Raw genomic sequence first — 17203 nt, 5'->3', positions numbered from 1 at the left:
TAAGTTTAGTTTTTACATAAACTTTTTGAAAAAATAAATGATCAAAATACAAAAATCAAAGTTAAATTATAAAAATCAAAAGGGTGTACATGGCTAGACTTTTTTTTTCAAGATAAGTAAACCATAATATTAAACACTACTACTAAATGATCTAAACTAAAAGAGTATTTATATTCGTCTCGAAATATAGCTAGTATTAGGATCTAATGTACCTCAAAAAAGACAACTATTTCTTCACCTATCTTCTGCTCTGATCCAACCAAACAATTTTATCATTTAATTTCTTTGTCTATCTACAAATCTCAACTAATCACAAATATTATTTACTTTAATCCTAATAATATAGAAAAAAATAAATCTCTGCATTTTAAAATCAACGTAGTGCTAATTTGAGCGGAGGGTGACAGCTGTCAATTTAGTCTGGTCAACGGAGGAGTGAACTGTAAAATCAGTAAATTTCAAGGTGTTTGTTTGGAAAAGTGTGCCACTCTCCTCGTTTACTATTGTATCCATCGCTTTCGCTGCGCTCGCCCGCTTCGACTTCCTCGCGCCTTCCCAGCAGCTGGGCAGGGGAGGCGAGGCGAGCGTCTCCGCCGCGCGTGGTTGGTCGGTCACCGGTGCAACAATGGAGCCGCCGACCAGCCACGTCACCAACGCGTTGTCGGACTCGGACAGCGCCTCCGTGGGAGGCGGGGTCGAGGCGGCGGCGGACGCGGACGTGGAGGCGCTGCGGCGCCTCTCCGACAACCTCGCGGCGGCGTTCCGCTCGCCGGGGGAGTTCGGGTTCCTGGCAGACGCGCGGATCGCCGTCCCGGGCGCGCCCGGGGGCGGGGAAGTGCGGGTGCACCGGTGCGTGCTCGCCGCGCGGAGCCCCTTCCTGCGCGGCGTCTTCGCGCGCCGCGCCGCGGAGGCGGCGGCGGAGGGCGGCGGCGGCGACAGGCTGGAGCTGCGGGAGATACTCGGCGGCGAGGACGGGGTGGAGGTCGGGTACGAGGCGCTGCTGCTGGTGCTCGAGTACCTGTACAGCGGCCGCGTCGGCGACCTGCCCAAGGCGGCGTGCCTCTGCGTCGACGAGGAGTGCGCCCACGTCGGGTGCCACCCCGCCGTCGCGTTCATGGCACAGGTCCTCTTCGCCGCCTCCACCTTCCAGGTCGCCGAGCTCACCAACCTCTTCCAGGTCAGACCACCTCTCCCCCTCCCTCCCTCCTACTCCCGCGGCCATCAAGCCGCTCCTTTCCCTTCCATTCGCGATGCTCAGTTCATTTCCCCGGTTTAAAGTTTTTTTTTTTTAGTTGCGCGCGTGCAGCTTTGCTTTAGGCGGCAAAATGAGCTTCACTTATTATTTCTGGGCTGGATTAATCAGGTTAATCATTGCAATTTGGATTAATGCAATTAGAGACCTTCTCTAATTACATTGTGATTTAACTGCTTGGTGAGGTTGGCGATGCATAGTATTATGTTAGGTTGAACTGTTTGCGATTTGGGGGCATTCACGTGTGCTGGGTACTGTACACATTGCAGAGAGAACAAAAGCTAACTGCTGTATGAACGTGTGGATGCGTTCCCTGTTTCAATTGGAGATTGCTCTAAAAAAGGCTAATGTATTTGTGCACCACAAGTAATTAATCAACTCAGACTATGCACTGTTACATCGGTCATGTTGATCAAATCGTAGTAATCAGTCTTTCCTACTGTCTGAATCAAGCTGCCTGGCAATATATGCTTATCTGGCTTCTTGATGCTTACTGATCTCGGGGGGTGTTTGTCGTTCTCATTGTTGTTTATCCGATTCTTGTTGGACGGTTTTGAGGCGAAAAAGAAAGATAACTGCGTTCAACTCCCAACAGGAATGGTGCTGATATAGTAAAGATGGTTTATCTCTTTTTTCCCCAACAAAAGCGCTGTTTCTTAGTGAAGTACCTTCAGATAAAGATGATTGGGCTGTGCACCATCCTATTCTAGGCTGATTCAGTACTGATGTTTCGCCCAACTGTACCATGATAGGGACAGAGAAGCACTCCCATCTTTCCAAATTTGTCAATACTGCATTACTATGACAGTGATATTCATGTCACAGGGAACAAAATCATGTGCTTTCCACTTAAAATTAACTGTGTCTCAGCATTTCTACATTGAAATGTCACACACATATTTGAAGTGACAACAAATGAACAACAAAAAGTAATGCATGCTATCTTTTGGTTTTTGTATGTAGTGCTAGAACCCCAATGATCCCTCTAACATAGAAAAAAAAATGGTGGAACAATCAAACAAATTTGCAGATGAGGAATTACGTTATGTTTGTATCTTATGGTAAAACTTGCCTTTGCTATATTGTGTGGAAAAGAATGACAACCTCTACAATCCAACCATGATGTCTTTTTTCCAAAAACACAAAACTAAAATTCAATTTAAACGCTTAAGGTCACTAACGTTTGTATACCAGTTAGCTTCTCATTCTGTTTAGGCTTTGGAAATTGTTTCTAGGAGTTATAGCGGCTACACTACGATAATCCTATCTTAAAATATATGCATCAGAGATAGTGTGACATGAATCAAACGTAATTGTATTTGCTGGTGTTGGTTTCTATTGGTCCAACAGATGTCCCTCTGACTTGAATTGCTATTTGTAAAGCTGTTGTGTTAACGTTACTCTGCATTGGACTTGCTATTTCAAGTATTATGTTAGTGCTTGGCTTGTATTGTTTTCTTCTGTAAAAAGAATAAAAATCAGGAGATTTCCTATTCTAATAAAAATGGGCCTTGATGCCACTTGTTTTTGTTGACTGTTGCTTTAGAAGGTGGTACTGTTCTTCAGATAAGGTTGTTCCATACTTAAATTCATTGTTCATTGCTAGTTAGCCCTATACATGTGGTGTTAGTTGGTTATTGGTCTTACTGTCTTATACCATTTTAAGAAGCCAGAACCAAGCCATCATATTGTTCTTGTTCATGCAGCGGCGTCTCCTTGATGTCCTTGATAAGGTTGAAGTGGATAACCTTCTATTGATCTTATCTGTTGCAAACTTATGCAACAAATCTTGCCCGAAACTGCTTGAGAGATGCCTTGATATGGTAGTCCGATCAAACCTTGACATGATTACTCTTGAGAAATCATTGACTCCAGATGTTATCAAGCAAATTATTGATGCACGCATAAGCCTTGGATTAATTTCACCTGAAGACAAGGGATTTCCTAACAAACATGTAAGGAGGATACACAGAGCCCTTGATTCTGATGATGTAGAGCTAGTCAGATTGCTGCTCACAGAAGGACAGACTAATCTTGATGATGCATTTGCTCTGCACTACGCCGTCGAACATTGTGACTCCAAAATTACAACGGAGCTTTTGGATCTTGCACTTGCAGATGTTAATCATAGAAACCCAAGAGGTTATACTGTTCTTCACATTGCTGCCAGGCGAAGAGAACCTAAAATCATTGTCTCCCTTTTAACCAAGGGGGCTCGGTCAGCAGATCTTACATTTGATGGAAGAAAGGCAGTTCAAATCTCAAAAAGACTGACAAAACACGGGGATTACTTCGGGGTTACCGAAGAAGGAAAACCTTCTCCAAAAGATAGGCTATGTATTGAGATACTGGAGCAAGCTGAAAGAAGGGACCCACAAGTCGGAGAAGCATCAGTTTCTCTTGCAATGGCAGGTGACAGTCTGCGTGTAAGGCTCTTGTATCTTGAAAACCGAGGTAACCTTTGCATATATCAGAATGGTTCGTAGTGCTGATTTCTTTAGAGTTAATTACTTATGGTCTTGGCGGAAAAAATGGATTATGTGTCGGTGTCTGTTGCATGCAGAGTACTGTGTCAAGAGTTCCCAGTGCAATTTTTTAAACTTTCCCTTTTTCTTTTGGAGTTATATGTTTATAATTTTTGTACTATGCAGTTGCTTTGGCTAGGATAATGTTTCCAATGGAGGCAAGAGTAGCAATGGATATTGCTCAAGTGGATGGAACTTTGGAATTTAACCTTAGTTCTGGTGAAAATCCTCTTCCTGAGAGAAAACGGACAGCTGTTGATCTAAATGAATCCCCTTTCATAATGAAAGAAGAACACTTAGCTCGGATGACAGCACTCTCCAAAACAGGTGATACAGAGCACCCATATTTATTCCAACTGCTTTTATCCGCTATATAAATTTGTGTAGCATATATTTTCTTGTGGAGGCTAAAACTGCAGATGTTTTCCTTTTCACTGATTTTTACGGTTGAACTCTTCTGCAATGTTCCACACTTTTTTGCTCTTTGAAAATGATGTTTCATACTGACTGAAGATTCAATAATCGACTTAGATATGTACACTTCAATGCGATCATTTATAATTTAATCTGGTTTTGAATAGATAACCCTGTTAATCTTTCTTGGGGGTGCATGTGTTGGCTATAGACTTTTGGGGTTGAATATTTTTTGTAGGGGCAATTCTCCGGTGCATTTCACTGGTAGTATTATACTATCAGTAGAACTAATCTCAGCTATTGATTAAAAAGGTTATTTTTGTATTTTGTTAATTACTAATTACTGGTAGTAACTGATTAGTAGTATTTTGTAATTTTGTTTTTTTTATAATGAAGATCACAACAAAAAGGACGATATCGTTCCTTCAAATTTCTACTACACCTAATATTGTTGGTAGTATAATTTAATCACAGTCGTCCGATAAAAATAGATCGACGGTGTGGATTAAATTCTACTACTAGTAAAATGCACCGGAGTCAACCCCTTTTTTTTAGATAAAGAGCACATAATATATCTAGGCATTAATAGGGATATCTGGTTGAGGTTCCTCAATCATATGGCACATCACATAAGCTGTAAAATCATTGCATTTTCTTAATTGGATATAGACTAATTGCAAGGTGAATGTTTGTACCAGTGGAGCTTGGGAAACGCTTCTTCCCACGATGTTCAAATGTGCTCGACAAAATCATGGATGATGAAACTGATCCAGTTTCCCTCGGAAGGGATACATCCGCAGAGAAGAAGAGGAGATTTAATGACCTGCAGGATGTGCTTCGGAAGGCATTCCATGAGGACAAGGAGGCGTATGACAGGTCAGCGCTTTCTTCGTCCTCGTCATCGACATCAATTGGGGCCATTCGACCTAGGAGATGAACACCTTTGGTCACATTCTTTGCCATATGATAGCTGATTGTCCTTCTGGGGCTGCTCACCTGGTGTTTGTCTGCTGTTAAATGTCCAAAATATTTTATGGACAGTCTACTATCACTAGATATTGTCAATGGTCATCTAGATAGTTTTGCTCACTTTTGCTTGTACAGTAGTAGTTCTTACAGGTATTGCCAGTAGGTTGTGAAAAGCACAAGTTTCACTAGTGCTTGGACTTGAGGTGTAATACAAAAGGTGCTTGAATTTTGAGTTGTGGTTAGTATTTCCAGTGGTTTGCTGGTAAATCTCTTGGCTTTCAGCTCTGATGATCGATGAAAGAGGCCTTTCTGCTTCCTAGTGGTGACCAGAGACCACTGAGAATTACACTGCACTTGTTACCCTGATGCTGAAGGCCTGACGCATCTACTCCCAGAGATCAAGTAACTACACTGCACTTGTTATAATGCTACCCTGTTGCCTACGGGAGTACTACTACAACATACTATGGATGAAGCAGTGCAACAGAAAAACTGATATCTTTACTGTTTCATCTGCTATTCTTAGGTGAAAGTAGGAGATTCGGTGGATCAGACACCTCTTTAGTGTTCTCTATTCTACGAGCAAGTTAAGGTCAACAGAATAGTTAACTACTAGCTCTAAAATTTTTTCATATCATTAAGAATTAACATAGAAAATAATAGTTAGACACAAACATATAATATATTATCAATGTATGGTCCATAAATCATGCACATGTGATATCTTGAAGCTTGTATAGCTGGGTGTAAACATGTAGTTTGTTTTTCTTTCTTCTTATTTCATCTCTCCTCTATATAAACATAAACGTGAGGTGACAATTTTTACCACTTAATTACATCACTTATGGTAATCGCTCCTACCAAACTACAACCAAATGCCGTTAATGCGAGGTACCTCCCGATGGAGCAGCAACAGAGATGAATGCAGCCTACGAGTAAAGTAGCCTCTTGGCGCTACCACGGCACAGCCAAAAACTCTCTCTGAGACGGCAGAACTTGCACTGTTGCATTCACGGAGCCATCGTCGGCCATTGCAAGGACAAGGATGCATTGCGTGCGTTGGTGTCAAACTGACAACTGCAACTGCAATCATCGTCATCACATTTCAGGCCACATGCAGAGCAGAAAGCCAGCAGACCTCATCAAAGAAATCTCTCGACTCTGAAGTCTCAGGTAGAGATGGGTTTAATTCTTAGGGGTTGTTTAGTTCTAAAAAATTTTCGCTCAAAAATATCACATCAAATCTTTGGACATCTAAATAGAGTATTAAATATAAATAAAATGAAAAACTAATTACACGGTTACGTGAGAAATCGTGAGAAGAATCTTTTGAGCCTAATTAGTACGTAATTATCCATTGCTACAGTAATCCACATGTGCTAATGACGAATTAATTAGGCTCAAAAGATTTGTCTCGCGGTTTACAGGTCAACCGTGAAATTCGTTTTTTCATTCATGTCCAAAAACCCCTTCTGATATCCGATCAAACGTCTAATGTGACATCCAAAAATTTTTGTTTCACCAACTAAACACCCCGTATATTCTTATATAGATGTGTTTAATAATCGATAAAAAATCTTACCCATTGGGTAAGTGGATAAGTTTGTTCTTTAGATGCTCAAACCCACTAACCGATACTACACCATTTCTAAAATATAAATATTTGTAGGTTTTAAACATAAACAAATGAGATGTTAAAAGATTCTAGTTCAATTATTTCAGTGGTTATTTTTAAAATTTGGAATTTATTAAATTCTCTTTCTAAGCATTTGGTTGCCCATGTAACCATTGGAATGACTAGAATCATGAAAATTAATGGCAAAAATAATTATATTTTGGTACAAAACTTAAATACTAATAATGCTTACATTTTGAGATGAATGGAGTGGAAAAAGAAGCCCCACACGGGAGCCTATGGCCATGCCTAGTCTAGTTCTATGGAATTGTTACCTAATATTTTGATTTTGAATCGTGGTTGTAGGTTTGTTTACTTTCTTTTCAACGTTAATACTAAAATCCTTTTACTAAACATGATTTTGATGCTTAAATCCTCGTATAATATTACAAGCGTTGTAAGTGTAAAGTGTTATTGGTATGGGTACACGTTCACCTGGTATGGGCACGAGGAAAATCTTGCACCCGCGACTATAGGCCCTGTTTAGTTCCAAAAAATTTTTCCCAAAAAAATCCTATCGAATATTTGGAAATCTAAATAAAGTATTAAATATACATAAACACTAAAAATAATTATATAGTTATGGGAGAAATCTGAGACGAACCTTTTGAGCCTAATTAGGATGTGATTAGTCATAAGTGCTACAGTAACTAACATGTGCTAATGACGGATTAATTAGACTCAATGATTCGTCCCGCGGTTTCCAGATGGAATCTAAAATTTATTTTATAGTTAGACTACGTTTAATACTTTAAATGTGTGTCTAAAAATTCGATGTGATGTTTTTATGAAAGGTTTTTACAAAGGGACCGTCTAGTCTTCAACCGCCTGAGATTTCAAAAAATTTCAGTCACCTTTTCTCCCACCGTTGGATTTCCTATCAGTGGTGTGTATTCAAAAGAGGAACGGCGTACGTGCATGCTCGTTAGGTGATAACTGGCCAGATCTGTCTTCCTTGTAATTTTTTTTGGCTTTCTGAATCATGTATGGGTTCCTTCTGTTTAAATATTGAACTATAAGAAATTGAAATAAAACTGCAATTTGACTAAAATCATATGAGCTGCCGATCCAGTTATAACAAATTCAACCTATCCATCATGTTTAAATTGTCAAAAAGTTACATATGGCTCCTTCTATAATTGCAAGTGGTTAATTTAAAAATTGCACATACATATGAACCGTAACAAATTGAGATATCAACTGCAATTTGACCTTAAAGCACAACCCGATCAATCTGCAATTGTTTGTCCAATAATAATTGGAAATGAACAAGTTTTGAACTTTCCTGTTAAAAAGGGAAAATTAAGAGACTATCATTATAATTTTGCTAAATTATATCTATGTCATTTTGGCCCTGTGTCATTGACTCATATGTGGCTCATATGTTAGTGAGATACCAATGACATATCTCCAACTTTACAAAATCATAATGGCACAGTTGCAAATTTTCTATAAAAAGACACCTAAAATTTACATATGGTCTCATCTATAACTGCAAGTGGTTAATTTAAAAATTGCACATGCATATGAACCGTAACAAATTAAAAAGCAACAGCATTTTGAACTTGAAAGCACAAATCTGAGCAACCTGCCATTGTTGTCCTCTAATAATTGTCTAAAATTTTCCAATTTTCAACTCCATCATATATGTCTACTAGGAAAATCATATGGGCTGATAAAGGCTAGAGTGAACCATAACTGATCTTACATAAATAATGAAACTAGTTGCAGATTAATTTGCTGAATGATGCAAACATCTTAGTATTTAGTCATCACAACTAGTTAACATTTAGGATTTGACAACTAAAATCTTCTCAAACAATTAGACAATTAAGAAAGGAATTGAAAGACTGCATCCATGGACAATTACAATGAAAATTTAATCAAGAAAGCATTATCTCCTATTGTCATGGGAACTTTGACAACCATCTAAAACCAGGAAATTCTTCAGGTGCGCAGATAATATAGAGCCAAGTAAGCCTATATTGAGGCTATTTTACTACTTACAACAAAATTTGTTGTAACTTACACATTATTAACTTGTGCAATTTCTATACAAGTATTGTGCAACCGAAAAAATTCACATGTATTGTAATTTGCTACCGTTTTCCGTAGAATAGAAAAAACAGTTAATAGCACTTGTTAACTTACAATGTGTTTTGATTAGTCAGCCAACAATTGCACATAACAAAGTAAAAGCATTAATTCATATAAATGGAATAAAGCTTTTCTACTGCAGCATGAATTGTACCCACTAATTCATTTTCATTAGGTTGCTTGCATGGAGTAAAAATTTATAACCTCTAGATGAACTTGCATTATAAAATAGAATAACACTGGGTGATAATCTGGTAAGTTAAAAGGTGATTCACGTGTAATTAAACAATAGACAAAATTAAGCATTAAGTCCATGTAAAATCAATGATATGAACAATATGAAAAACAAGTTAAACAGCGATTAGTAAACAAAAACTCTGTCCGTCAAGAAATCTGGTCACTTCTTAAAGCACATGTCTAAGCACTTTTTTGTCATAGTTTAGATCACTGACACACAAAAAATGAGATGGTTTGGTCAGAAGTGGACCAACGCAGATGCACTGGCCGGTCCAGCCCACAAATTCCACATCCATATCCTAAGCACGAATCTTGAAGACAATCAACGGCCTGAAAATTTGACTGAGATTTCAGTAGTTTTCAGGCAACTGAAAACTAGCAAATCCGTTTTACAAACTAAACAAGTGTATGTATGGGAGTTGGTGCAGAAACTTTTGGTTATCATAGCTATATGCCGTTGCCATCTCTAGTCTGAAGAACTTTCTGTCCTATGAAGACTTTCAGCAGAGGGAAGTGGGTGATCACCGGCGATTTGCTGCCGTCGGCCGTCGCACTGCATTGCACCTGCATGATGCTTTGTGGAGCACGCCGCCTGCACGAGAAGAAGCAGAGCTCGGCGGCTTGGCTCCTCGTCGTCTTCTCCTCCACTCTGCCGGCGCCGGCCATGTCGAGAGGTGAAGCAGCCGCCGGTATGATTTGCTGCAATGCCACTGGGCCCGGCCCAGTCGTTCTGAATTCCACTGCAATATATGGGCTTGTCCAGTGCTTCTACAATTCTTTTCGCAAAGAACACTGAACCTCGCAGTATATGGGTTTGTCTGGCAACGTAGTCATGGCTTCGAAACCTCATATACATATACGCGGCCTTATTAAGCATCCTCATCTTTTCATCCCCTGCTTATTATAAGCTGCTTATAAGTAAATTTTTAACTTTAAATTTAAAGTTAATTTAGGATTTTTTTTATTATAGAGTATTTTTCAATCTTTATGTTTAGATCAGTAAAAACTCGTATATACAATTTTTTGTTTACAGATTATTTTTTACTTGTAAATATATCGTTTGTTTCTCCCAAAAATCCAAACAATCACGCCCAAGGTTCATACATTTTTCATGACCCTTCCCTACCCGTTTACCATGTTATGATAGATGTGTTGAGAAACGCATTCGCGTTTACTACTAGCATTCATGTCATCATCTGTAACCAAAAAAAAAAAGCCTAATGAGCATTATCCTTGAAAAAACAACCAATGTTAATCATTCAGAGTCTGGCCCTTGACACTGACACATAGTACTAGGGGTAAGGGAGGGGCAGACAGGCTCAACTTTTAAATTACCTACTGCCCCTGATTATCTAATCCTAAACCATCTTTCTGGCATTTGTTTGGCAGAGTGCACCAATTTGGGATAAAGCTGATCCATTGTTCAAATCTCAAGATTCTCTTTACTTCATGCAAATAGCAGGAAACATATTCCTATCTTTTAACCTTTTCTTGCATGATGCCCTTCTCCTTTGAATGGATGGATCAATGCCCCTTTACTCTTTTTGAGGCACCAAACACTTTGTCACTCACTCATGTCTGACTCCATTACTTGGTCTTCTCTCTCTCTTTTCAAACTGGTATGACCATTTTAAACAGGTTTGAACTGATGATCTGCACATGCATGTAGGTAGCAAATATGCCATAGGCATCTGGCTGGTACACATTAATATGGCTCTTCACTGTAGTACCAATCTTGCAGGAGCTAGCCAGTGTAGATCTTTTAGCTCAGTTCAAATAAACAGCTGCATTAAACTAAGATAAGCTTTGCAGTTGATGGGCCCATGATGCCCAAATGATGCCAAGAAAGTGTAACAGATGGGGAGGATATCAGGCTAGCAGCCAAGGGAGCCAAGTGGCTTGTAATGAAGACTTTTTTTGTGCATTTGGTTGGAAGTACATGCTTTCTAGCCCTGCACAAGCCAGGTTTTTGTGGAGGATGCTTGATAGTGTGTAGGACCCTCAAAGTCCGATTTTGTGTTCCTTTGTTTTTTAAATTATTTATTTTGGAATATTCCTCTCTAGCTCTAGTAAAACAGGGTTTATGTATGGTTCTCTGATGGTTTTATGATGATGGTTACTTTTGAGTGTGGAATTTATGGTATGTTAGATTTTAGTCATATGTTCTCGAATAGCGGTCACCGTTGACTATGGTCGTCTCACTCTAACCAAAAGTTTCTTTTAAATTATCATATTATAATGAATGAAAGATGTATGGTTGTGTTTATAACAGAACAGTGATGTAGTTTTAATAGCAAAATGTTTTTTATGTGTCTATATTTTGTTAAAAAAATCAATCAAACATTAAACATGAATGGTGTTAACATCAATAATTGGAGAATGAAAGTAATATTATTGCTACATCCATTTCATATTATAAGATTTTTTACTTTGTGTAGATTCTTCCATCGATGATGAATGTCTTACGTAATAAAATGAAGAAAAAAGTAATCCAGCTTAATAAACATATGAATATTATTGATGAATTCATAACCTGATTAGTTCCACTCCTTATTTCCAACTAATGCAGCATTTGATGCTGTCTTTCTAGTTGACGTGACAATATACCATGTTATAATTTGTTGGCGTAACAATTTTTTTCCCTAAGGAAATGCTATCACTACTCCAGAGGGACTGACGTGGCAGCCAAGACTAGCATGGCAATACATTATACAACTACACCGCAGGTTTTGAAAATAAGTCTTGAGATGTTTTATTTTTAAAAATAAAAAAATAAAAATTGTACATTTAAGAAAAAAATCCATGCGTTTGGAGTATTTTGTACTATAGTGAAAAATCATGGAAAAGACGCAAACAGTTTGATAGCAATGTTACATCAATCCACAGTTCCCACACGGTGTGGCAGTATCGATCAACCAGGCCCCAGATGGCCAAAAAATCACACGCATCGTATCCATGGTCACTCATTCAGTCACAGGTCACACAAGAACAAACTGCGAAGGTGAAACAAACCATTTGACCCCCCAGGACCATGGCTCCTCTGCACACAAAACCACTGTGTGCAATTGTAATCTTGCACCCAAAAAGCCCAGAAAAGGTCACCAGAGGAAGAGCAGTGTAGTCTGCTCCACTGACCGAAAACCGCCATTCCAGCTTTTCTTGTTCCTAATCCTCCCTCCCTGCACTATCACACGCTCCTTTTTAGTTCCTAAAAGTTTTCACATTCACCCATCACATTAAATCTTCGCCGCATGCATAAAGTACTAAATATAGTTAAAAATAACTAATTATACAATTTAGAAGGAATTTACGAGGTGAACATTTTAAGCCTAATTAGTTCATGATTAGTATAACTGCTATACAGTAAATCACATGTACCAATGACGAATTGATTAGGCTTAAAAATTCATTTTATGGTTTCCTGACACCATATGTAATTAGTTTTTAGTTAGTCGTCAAAACTCAAAATAGTCTTTCGATATTGATCAAACATCTAATAGGACACCCAACCTAACAAATTTTGGGAAGTAAGAGCATCCCTAACAGCATATCCATCACACCCTCTATCCTAGAAATAGAGAATAAAGAGTAAAAATTAAACATTAGCGGAATATCTATCTTATCATCTGTTTCTGGATGTCATCTATATTAGGAGAGAGAAACTCTATAATTTGATGTTTTTTCTATCTTCCAAAGAGATATGGAGAATATCATATATAAATGATCTTCTGGAGTACAAAGAAATATAAAAGATAAAACTATTTTAGATGATTATTCAAATAAAAATATAGATAACCAACTTTAGATAAACAGTAGGGAATACTCTAAACAACCCCACACTCCCCCTCTCGCTCCTTTCGCAAGAACCCAGAAAAGGAGGCAAGCCAGCTCCCTGTTCTTTCTTCCCAATGCCAATAATTTTTCTTGGGACCCAAATAAAAAGAACACACCCCACATTCAGAGAAAGAGTGTGTTAAGTGTGAGAGAGCTCCAATGAATGTGTCACAGATGTCCATCAGAGTATCGCCCAAGAACGAAGACAAGGGATAAAAAATAAAAAGAGTTGCCATGGTAAAAAGAGGATCCAATGCAAACGCGATGTGAAATTAGTCTTTACCCGGGAGATTTTTACATAGGATCCTTCTTGTGCTTCCAAGTTTTTCCACCCGTGTTTTTGGCGTTGCTTCTTGAAAGTATACATTTTTATTTTATTTTTACTAGTGCTGGTTCTTGAAAGTATTTGTCCAGTAGCAGCAGCAGCAGCACACCGACTTGGAGAAGTATTTAATTTGTTTGTGTGAGTGATTAATTAGCGGTGAGTAAACAGTGGCTCTGAGACTGCGAGTGGTGGTGAGCAGCTGTCTCAGTGGAGCTGAGCTGCTGATCTGTGGCTTTTGCTTGCATGCGTGCTCTCGCCTCTGCTTCCCTCCATTTCGAATTTCAAATCCCGGCCTCCTCCCAGTCCTCCGCTCCCCAACGCCTAGTCTTTCTCCTCTTCCTCTGCAAAGCCCTCTCGCACGCGCACCTGACTCTCTGTCTCTGATTCTGTCTCCCTCTCCTCCTCCACCACCGACCTGGTGTTGTGCGCTTTGGTCTTCGTCTTCGTCTTGCTCTTGCTTTGGTCTCCTTCCTCTCTCTCTCTCTCTCTCTCTCTCTCTCTCTCTCTCTCTCTCTCTCTCTCTCTCTCTCTCTCTGTGCTGTGTTCTTGGCGTCCTCCCCTGTGCTGTTCTTGGCAAGAACGGGGGGAGCAGATGGGAGGGTCAGGGAAGTGGGTGAAGTCGCTCATAGGGCTCAAGAAGCCGGACAGGGAAGATTGCAAGGTTTGTAGCTTCGGTTTTTACAACCTCTTAAATGTTTGCTTAAGTTTGTTCTTATTTATATATTCTTTTGTTTGGAGGTTGCAGAAATTTGTGTAAGTAGTACGTTTGCACAAACTGATTGGAGTTGTGTTGTTTTTCTTTCCCCCAAAGAGAAAAAAAAAATGTACTTCAAGATTGGTTAATTGTTTCCCCTCCCAGAATGGGCCATTTCTTCTATGCCTGAAATGTCCATTTCTTTGCTGGTACTTGTCTCAGATCAGATTCAAGTAATAGCACTGGTTTCATCCTCAAGCGTACTCTCCTTCTCGAGGAATAAAGTTAATGATGTACTGCTATGTTTAGCTCCGAACCTTGGGAGTGTATTCATCTGGTCAAAAACCATTCTTTTTACTGTATTGACCATTTTTTTGACATTAGTGTTGGTGGCAAAGTTCAAATCTTTTTCAGAAAAGAAGTGATAGAAGATTTGCTGAATGCTTATCTCGGAATTTCTAGGAGTTTGGGATGAAAAGGCAGCGATTTTTTATGCGATTTTTGTGCTCTTGTGATGGGATAGGAGAAGCTGCAAGTTCCATCAGGCAATGGCGGAGGAGGAGGCAAGGGCCGGAAGTGGAAGCTGTGGAGGGGCTCCTCCGGCGAGCATGGCTCCCTGTGGCGGGGCTCGAGGGGCGGCGCACACCACCGCCCCGCCGCGTCGGAGGCCTCCGACGACGCCTCCTCGGTGGCCACCGACCCGTTCACCGCCGCCGTCGCCACCGTCGCCCGCGCCCCGGCCAAGGACTTCATGGCCGTCCGCCAAGAGTGGGCCTCCATCCGCATCCAGACCGCGTTCCGCGGCTTCCTGGTAGCTCCCCTCTCCCTCTCTCCTCCCCTTCCTCCTCCTCCGTCGGGCCGCCATTGATTGAATCCGTGCTTTGTCGCAGGCGCGGCGGGCGCTGCGGGCGCTCAAGGGGCTGGTGCGGCTGCAGGCGATCGTGCGCGGGCGGCAGGTGCGGAAGCAGGCGGCGGTGACGCTCCGGTGCATGCAGGCGCTGGTCCGGGTGCAGGCGCGCATCCGGGCGCGCCGCGTGCGCATGTCCACCGAGGGCCAGGCCGTGCAGAAGCTGCTCGAGGCGCGCCGCACCAAGCTCGACATCCTCCGCGACGCCGAGGTTCATCCTCACCCTGATTCATTCATCCTCACTTATTTGCAGCAAATTCATGGTGGATCATACGTGTTCGTCCGTCCGCGCTGTTGTTTTTGCAGGAAGGATGGTGCGATAGCCAGGGAACCCTGGAGGACGTGAGGGTGAAGCTGCAGAAGCGGCAGGAAGGCGCAATCAAGCGCGAACGAGCTATCGCGTACGCGTATTCGCAGCAGATCGAAGGCGCCACGAAATGCAACAATGTGTGTTCTTGGTCTGAACTTTTTCTTGTTTCGAATTGTAGCTTTGGACTGAATTCGCTAATGTTTTTATCGTCTTTTGCTCAGCTGCAACCGAAGCCTACCTCGTATGGACGGCTGAACCAGTCCGGGATGCTGCTCAAGCATCAGAGTTTCGACAAGAGCAATGGCAATTGGAGCTGGCTGGAGAGGTGGATGGCGGCGCGGCCATGGGAGAACAGGCTAATGGAGGAGCACAACCAGACTCGCTCAAGCTCACCTGACCTCCTGTCCTCCAAGAACTGCGAGGATTCGTTCGGTGTTCTTGGAGACTTCTCCGAGCCGAATTCGGTGAAGGTGCGCAAGAACAATGTCAGCAAGAGGGTCTGCGCGAAACCGCCGGTCGCGTCGCACCATCATCGCGTCAAGGCCCAGTCGATCTCGTCTCTGAGCACCGAGCTGCACAACGACGAGAGCTCGGCGTCGTCGTCGTCGTGCTTCGCCTCCACTCCGATATCGTTCTCCACCATTGTCACGACGGAGAAGAACGAGGACAGCGTCAGGACGAGGCCCAACTACATGAACATGACGGAGTCGATCAAGGCGAAACAAAAGGTGTGCAATGCTCAGAGAACAGCCGCGGCAGCGAAGCAGATGGAGGACAGGAAGGTGTCAGGTGTCGTCGACGTGAAGGTCGCTTGATGAGCTGCGAAATCTGTAGTAGTGTTCATGGAGCTGTATGCTGAAGATGAAACCGAGTTCTACGGTTCTACCTCTCTAGGGTTGTTTGTAAGGTGGATTTTGCTCCATCCATCGGTTTTTCGATGTCTTGCTGCTGCATTCTTGAAATCTTTGAGTTGTGTTTGTGTCTGCTGCCAAGATCTCATGTTCAACGTCTTGTTGTCGAGTCATCCCATTTTGGGGGATGTCCTCATTGTCAATGGCAGTGTCTTTGTAAGATAGCTCGTTTGACTAGAAAAAAAAATGGTGTGGATTTGTTGCAGGCTGCGAGTTTCAGAAAAAAGGATTGCATTAACATCTCGCATGATCATTAGCACTATACTGTGGTCTCAAGCAAAGGTTCCAACTTTCAAAGCTAAAACCAATGTGCTGTACAGTGTAGTGGTTCTTAATCATTGACCATTATGCATGGAATTCTTGTTATTTAGGCCCCCTTTGATTCAAAGAAAATTTATAGGAATTTTAGAAGATTTCATTCCTACAGAAATTTTTCCTACAAAACCCTTTGAATCAAATGAATTAATTAACCCTATGGAATCCTATGAAACTTCTATGAAATGCCTCTTCCCATATAAGTTTTGAAGAAAAATTTAACAAGAGGTAGAACCTCATGGAAAAAATCTTTTGAGTCTTTATCTCTTCTTAAATTCCTATGTTTTTCCTGTGGTCTAATCAAACGGTCATTCCTATATTTTTTCTGTGTCTTGCAATTCTCTGTTTTACACTTATATTCCTATCGGAATCCTATTTTCTGTTTTATACTTATATTTCTATCGGAATCCTATGTTTTTACTATTTCTTTGTTTTTTTATTCCTATAATTCAAAAGGGCCCCTTAGGGTTTATTCTCTAAAATGACCAATTAGGCTCTGAGAAACTATATTATGTTTTCTCCTTCCGACAGACACACCTAGCTGAAGAAGTAGGATACATGGCTACTACTTAGGGTCAAATTACTAGAGACAGATGATCCTAACTTGAACACCTGATGGTAAACTAAGCAGGAGTAAGACAAAACAGAAATCACTGATCACTTAAACAATGGTCCAAAACCATTTCATTTCAGTTTAATTAGCGATTGCCAAGACCAAGAACAGGACAGAAGGACACT

The 17203-nt window shown here is 40.9% G+C and overlaps 2 protein-coding genes across 2 annotated transcripts; both read left to right on the top strand.

The window, feature by feature from the left end:
* The first annotated feature begins 599 nt into the window (after nt 1-599).
* On the top strand, nt 600-5205 carry LOC102722447 (BTB/POZ domain and ankyrin repeat-containing protein NPR1). The gene is made up of 4 exons (XM_006645533.3): nt 600-1177; nt 2959-3706; nt 3904-4104; nt 4890-5205. The coding sequence occupies exons 1-4, from the start codon at nt 626-628 to the stop codon at nt 5126-5128; spliced, it is 1740 nt and encodes a 579-aa protein (XP_006645596.2). The 5' UTR covers nt 600-625; the 3' UTR covers nt 5129-5205.
* An 8675-nt stretch (nt 5206-13880) lies between these two features.
* Nucleotides 13881-16397, top strand: LOC102722169 (protein IQ-DOMAIN 1-like). The gene is made up of 5 exons (XM_040528848.1): nt 13881-13989; nt 14546-14833; nt 14913-15140; nt 15236-15376; nt 15461-16397. Exons 1-5 carry the CDS (start codon nt 13921-13923, stop codon nt 16052-16054), a joined length of 1320 nt encoding a protein of 439 aa, XP_040384782.1. The 5' UTR covers nt 13881-13920; the 3' UTR covers nt 16055-16397.
* Nucleotides 16398-17203: the final 806 nt, after the last annotated feature.

This window comes from Oryza brachyantha, chromosome 1, assembly GCF_000231095.2.
Source record: "Oryza brachyantha chromosome 1, ObraRS2, whole genome shotgun sequence".
In the NCBI taxonomy this organism is placed as follows: Eukaryota; Viridiplantae; Streptophyta; class Magnoliopsida; order Poales; family Poaceae; genus Oryza; species Oryza brachyantha.
The sequence above is the reverse complement of the archived record's forward strand: the minus strand, read 5'-3'. Positions and strand labels throughout refer to the sequence as shown.